Source organism: Balaenoptera musculus, chromosome 15 (genome assembly GCF_009873245.2).
Source record: "Balaenoptera musculus isolate JJ_BM4_2016_0621 chromosome 15, mBalMus1.pri.v3, whole genome shotgun sequence".
Lineage (NCBI taxonomy): Eukaryota > Metazoa > Chordata > Mammalia > Artiodactyla > Balaenopteridae > Balaenoptera > Balaenoptera musculus.
The window spans coordinates 20,889,054-20,895,348 of record NC_045799.1 but is presented as its reverse complement, the minus strand read 5'-3'; the positions used below and the strand labels follow the sequence as shown (position 1 = coordinate 20,895,348).

Genomic DNA, 6,295 nt, shown 5'->3' with positions numbered 1-6,295 from the left:
GCCACAACTACTGAGCCTGCGCGCCACAACTACTTAAGTCTGCGCACCTAGAGCCCGTGCTCCGCAACGAGAAGCCACCACAATGAGAAGCCCGCGTACCTCAACGAAGAGTAGCCCTTGCTCGCCACAACTAGAGAAAGCCCGCGCACAGCAAAGACCCAAAGCAGCCAGAAATAAATAAATAAATAAAATAAATTTAGTAAGTATATAAGTGTCTCAAGTTTGAAAATGACAACATTTATTCTAACTCTGCAAACATAGCTTGAATCCTGCCTCCAGTGCCCTGAGAGGTAGTCTGCAGCCTATGCTCACGCACCTGCAGAGCTAGAAAACTCACTGCTGGAGGCAGCTCCAAAATATGTTGCCACCCTCTAGTTCTAATTCTGCCCCTTAAGGCTGTGCTGAACTCCCTTAGTTACTCTTGCATATGACAACTCTTGAAAAAAAAAAAAAAAGAAATAGTACAGCTGTGATAGCTTGTAACGTAACATTAACTCGGGATACACTGCCTCCTTGCCCACCGAGTGACGCAGGCGGCGACAAACTCTCGTGCCAGCGGTCCCTTCCCGAAGCTCGCCCTTCCCGAGATGTGCGGCCGCCACCCAAGGACCGCCATGCTCCTAGGGAGGCCACTTAAAACCCAGGTCCCTCACGCTAAAGAGGCGGAGAAGCGCGCCCTCTTCTCCAATATGGCGGGGCGGGTCACATGGGCCCCGCGGCGGGGCTGAAACGCACGTCACGTGGCTCGGAGGGGGCGGTGGTCACGGGGGCGTGGCCGTAACACCACGGAACCTCCCGGGCCCGGGCTCCTCGCGGGCCACGCCCCGCGGCCCCTTCGGGGCCTCGTGCGCAAAGGAGGGGGTGGAGCCTTCCTTGGGACCTTTCACCTCAGCATGGCTGCGCCCGTGGGACCGGTGAAGTTCTGGAGACCCGGTAAGACCCTTGGCGGAACGCTGGGCAGATGCGGCAGCTTGATTTCGGTCTTGGCCCCGCGGCCGGCGTCCTGGCGCCTGCGGCCCTGCTCTCAGGCCTGACCTCAGCGAGCTGGCTACCGCTGCTTCCGGGCTGGTGGGCTCCGCGGCTTAGGCGCCCACAGTGGTCCCGAGGGATTCAGGGATCCACCCCCAGCCGGGGCAGAAGTTCACCGTGTGACCTCGTTCCAGTCTCTCAGCCACCCCAGGCTTCGTTTTCCTCACTCCTGATGCCTGTCTTGCCCAACCTGTGCTATGGGGAAACGCTAAAGCGCCCACGCGTGTCCTGTTACCGCCCTGGGGCTACGCTGGGGCCGGGCAGGGGGTGCTGCTCGGGGTTTAGGAGTTCATGTTAGGAAATCAGACTGCCTGGGTTCGAATTCTCGGCTCTGCCGTAGAGTAGCAGAGTTCCTTTGGGCAAGTCATTTAACCCTTATTAGCCTTAGTCTTCTTATCTGTGAGATGGGCAGAATAGTAACATCTATCCTGTGGGCTGGAATAACGAGCACGACGCATTGTTTGATGTAGAGGAAGTGATCATTAAAAGGGAAAGTATCTTAGTCTGTTTTTGGGTTTCTGTCCGCCCCACGTGTCTGCCAGAAAGTGAACACCCCCCTTCGTATTGGCTGTCACCCACTCCCCCTCTTGCAGGCTAACACCATTCTCAGCCGCAAAATGATTTGCTTGTTTTGTTGGAATTTACTCATTAGTCAGGATTTTACTGAATGTTTACGTGCCAGACCCTTCCTCCTCTTCCATCAGTTTCCTGTGAAAAACAAAAGTTTCTCAAAGGGTTACCAGCTTGTTTTTTTGTCCCACCACTTGCACCTCCGCAGGTCTGGATGTGCACAGTATTGTATATTGCAGCAAAAATGAAATAAGACAGAGAAGGTAATATAAGGGAAGCTTTTAAAGGGTATTTTAGAGTGGTTCCCAGAAATTCTGAACGTGCCTATCAAAGATGATGAAGATAAACCTAAGCAAGGGTTGTGTTAATTCTTTTTTTAAAATCTGTAGCTTGTCCCCTAACGATAATTTTATGATTCAGCATTTAAGTCATCAGCCAATTATCCATCCTGAGTTTTATTTGCAGCCAAAGCTAAGATCCCATTAGGTAATGAGATATCCTCTATTTTATTTATTCAAGCCTTTAATAACAGGTCAAAGTGTTAAGTACAATAAAGGCCTAAATGAATTGTTGAAAATCAGACCAGCTACTCTTTTGGTTAAAGAACATGGGATTATTCTAAGAGTTCTATTCCATTATTTAGTTCATTCACTGAAGTTATACTTACTGAACACCTCGCCTTGTGGTTAGGAGACAAATACGGATGACTAGGGCTCTGCTCTGCTCTCAAGATTTATACTCTCTCTCTCTCGCAATTATAATATGAAGTCGGATATCCTCTTTAAGAGATTTTAAAGTGAGGCAGAAGAAGGCGGTGGCAAGGAAGATGAGTTCTACTAGGGTCAGACTGTAGAGACCATCCTGACTACCATACTAACTTGGTGATTTGGGAAAATCACGGTTACCCCATCTGTAAATTGGGAATGAAACCTACCCAAAGGATTGTTTTGAGGATTAAATGAGAATACACATCAAGCTCTTAGTACTAGATACATATTAACTACTATAATTACTTGGAAGTATAGAAGAGGGGAAAAGTTTGTGTGGCTAAGAAATACTTCATCAAGGGCTTCCCTGCTGGCGCAGTGGTTGAGAGTCTGCCTGCCGGTGCAGGGGACGCGGGTTCGAGCCCCGGTCTGGGAGGATCCCACATGCCGCGGAGCAACTGGGCCCGTGAGCCACAATTACTGAGCCTGAGCGTCTGGAGCCTGTGCTCCGCAACAAGAGAGGCCGCGATAGTGAGAGGCCCGCGCACCGCGATGAAGAGTGGCCCCCACTTGCCGCAACTGGAGAAAGCCGTCGCACAGAAACGAGGACCCAACACAGCCAAAGATAAATAAATAAATAAAAACCAAAAAAGTCAGTTTAAAAAAAAAAAAAAGAAATACTTCATCAAGACAGTGATATTTTTGAGGTGAACGTTGAAGCACAAATGAGGCTTTGTTCTGCAGAGAGGTAGGAGAATGGAGCTCTAAAGGGTGTAGCATGAACAGAGGCAAAGCTAGATGGTACCTCAGCAGTGTCCAAAACACCAAAATAATTGAGTAACATGGTGTTTAGTGGCAGGGTATATTTTGGGGCATAGTAGGAGATGAAGCCAGAAAGGTAAGTAGGGGCCTCATCGTGAGAAGTCTCCATTGCAAGTTAAAGAATTTGGGTTTCACTGTTTTTAAACAGGAGGTAACACAATGAGGTTTATTTTTGGAAGATAACTCTGACCTTGGTGAGCAGAATGCTTGGGGGAGGAAATTAGAGTCAGGGACACCCTTAAGAGAAGGTGCTACTAAAATCGAGAAGGGATATTGAAAACCTCAATTCTGGCATGTGAGCAGTAGGGAGGGACGTTATGGGAGAGATTTTAGAGGCAGATGTAGGGGAAGGTAAAGTCGGTAATGACTCAGATTTCTGGGTTCAGTGACTATCTTGGTAAGTGGTTCTCAAATTTTGCTGTATAGTTGAATCACTTGGGAAGCTTTTAAAACTCCTGCTGTTCAGTCATACTCTATGGTAATAAATCAGAAGTCCGGAGGGGCTAGGAACCAGGCGTCAGTATTTTTTAAAGATCCCCAGGTAATTCAAGTGTGCATCAAAGTTTGGGAACCACTGTTCTAGGTAAACTGTTGTCATTCACTGAGATGGGAATGGATTTAGTGCACACTTACTGGGCCCCTTGTGCTGGTCACTTTTACTTACGTCATCTTATTAAGCAGTAACAATATCTTAAAAAAAAATTTTTTTTTTATTGTTTATTTTTGGCTGCGTTGGGTCTTCGTTGCTGTGTGTGGGCTTTCTCTAGTTGCGGCGAGCGGGGGCTACTTTTCGTTGCGGTGCATGGGTTCTCATTGTGGTGGCTTCTCGTTGCGGAGCACGGGCTCTAGGCGTGCGGGCTTCAGTAGCTGTGTCTCGTGGGCCCTAGAGTGCATGCTCAGTAGTAGTGGCGCATGGGCTTAGTTGCTCCACGGCATGTGGGATCTTCCCGGATCAGGGATCGAACCTGTGTCCTCTGCATTGGCAGGCAGATTCTCAACCACTGCGCCACCAGGGAAGCCCTGGGACAATCTAAATAAGTGAAGGTGCTGGGTGGAAATAATAGGGAGTGGTGGGAACTGTGGCAAACTAGAGCATGTGTACACTGATATGTGTACAGTATTGATTACACTGAAGCGTACACATGCTATCTAAAGCAGGAAGCTGTACATGGTTCCACCCAGTTGGTGTCATACGGGCTCAATATCCAGATTAGAATGGGAAATTTTTACATGTTTTAAATGAATGATTTCAAACATTTTAACAGTGGCATATTCGGGGTCCTTGAGTAACTAGTTTGTGATCTCTACCAGTTTGTGATCTCTGCCTTAAGATCTTTGTATGAGCTGCCTGAGTTTTTTGTAGAAAAAAGTTTGACTTGATTTGCTAGTACAAGTGGATCAGAAGGGCCTGGCCTTTTTCCTTCTTTCATTCAACAGATATTTAATGATAAAATCAATGTTTGACAACGTGCCTGGCAAACGCATTATAACAACAGCTTTGAAGATTTTTTGACCTGATAATACAGTAAGAAATGTGTTGTGACCCAGCATGGGTGCACATAATGTATTGTGTTGTGATTCAGCATGCATGCACATGTGTGTGCATACACATACACACACACACAACTAAAAAGAGTTGTACAAAAACAATATTGCTTTTTGGGGTGCGCTCTGGTACTTTCTATTCTATTTCTAGCTCATCTTTAGAAAGTGCTAGCCATGACCCACTACATGAGTTTCCTAAGCCATTAATGAGTCACCACTCAAACTGAAAAATTGGGTGAGAGGGACTGCTGGATTGGTGGGGGGCAGTGCTGTTATCAGCCTTGTTTGATAGATGGGGAAATGGTTTACAAGAATTACAAGAATTACAAATTTGTTACTTGCTTAACCACTGAGAATGTTCCCAAGGGAAAAAACAAACCATAGGCAACCAGCATGGCCCGTGGGATGTATATATGGTGGGGAAGTCAGCCTGGTTTGGTTGAATGAAGTCTTCTGTATGGAGGAGACATGCTCCTCATTGACTGACAGTAGCTGTTCTCGTAAAAGACCTCATAACTGAATGTACTGAGGTGAACTTGGCTGTAGGTTAGAGACAGGAGGGATGGGGTAGTCAGGAAGACACCTGGATGGATTAAACCTTGGTGTGGGAGGAAGTAAGAGACGTTGCGGGAGCAATGTTAAAAGATTCTAGACATGCTGTAGGGGCTTCCCTGGTGGCGCAGTGGTTAAGAATCCATCTGCCAATGCAGGTGACACAGGTTCGAGCCCTGGTCCGGGAAGATCCCACATGCCGCGGAGCCACTAAGCCCGTGCGCCACAACTACTGAGCCTGTGCTCTAGAGCCTGTGAGCCACAACTACTGAAGCCCACGCACCGCAATGAAGAGTAGCCCCCGCTCGCCTCAACTAGAGAAAACCCGCGCGCAGCAGCGAAGACCCAACGCAGCCCAAAATAAATATAAATTAAAAAATAAATAAAAGATTCTAGACATGCTGTAAAGGTTTAAAATGTTTGGAAAAGGAGGGAATTCAGGACAAAAACAGAGCTGATGAGGATAAGCTATTTCTTTGCGCTAGTTTTCTTGGGTGAAGATTACAAGGAGTTAATCAGAGGTAGTGATAATAAGGGTAGAAAGGAAAGGAAACTCACCTCTTTGAGCACAGGCTTTATTCTAGGTCCTGTTCTATCTTTTATCTTGTTGAAAGGAAGGTCAACATTTTGGCAAAACAATACAGCAGTGCCCCACTTACCTGATTTTTGGCAACCTTGGACCTCTGGAACACAACTATGTTCCTAGAAACGAAAGGAAAAGGGATCAGAGATCTACAGCAGTGATTCTAAATTTAGCTCTAGGGGGTCTCTGGACCTCCAGCATTTTGTGTTCTGATGAATTACATTCTGGTGTATTTTTCAGGAGACGGAGTTCATAGCCTTTATTAGATTGTCAAAGGGATCTGGGACCCCTCAAAAATGTAAAAATAAATCACTGGGCTAAATATTCTTATCACAAAGCCTCTGTACTTTCACATAGCATCACAGATTCTGAGTTCAGAAAACCCAGGAGGTGATAGTATTGGGTAATTATCCCTGTAGCACCCCTAACAGAGGGCTGTGAACTTCTGGCGGGGGTGGTTATTGATTCACGAAGGTGGCATACCCCT

The 6,295-nt window shown here is 46.8% G+C and overlaps 1 protein-coding gene across 4 annotated transcripts in view; it reads left to right on the top strand.

Moving 5' to 3' along the window:
• Nucleotides 1-806: 806 nt before the first annotated feature.
• The window catches only part of DHX35 (DEAH-box helicase 35), a 72,356-nt gene continuing 66,867 nt past the window's right edge, over nt 807-6,295 (top strand). For 3 of the 4 annotated variants that reach the window (XM_036827018.1, XM_036827019.1, XM_036827016.1), the window contains exon 1: nt 807-933. In XM_036827018.1, the coding sequence (XP_036682913.1) occupies nt 894-933 (40 nt within the window). In that variant the 5' untranslated portion in view covers nt 807-893. The remainder of the gene's footprint in view (nt 934-6,295) is intronic. The other variant, XM_036827017.1, reaches the window with a different exon arrangement.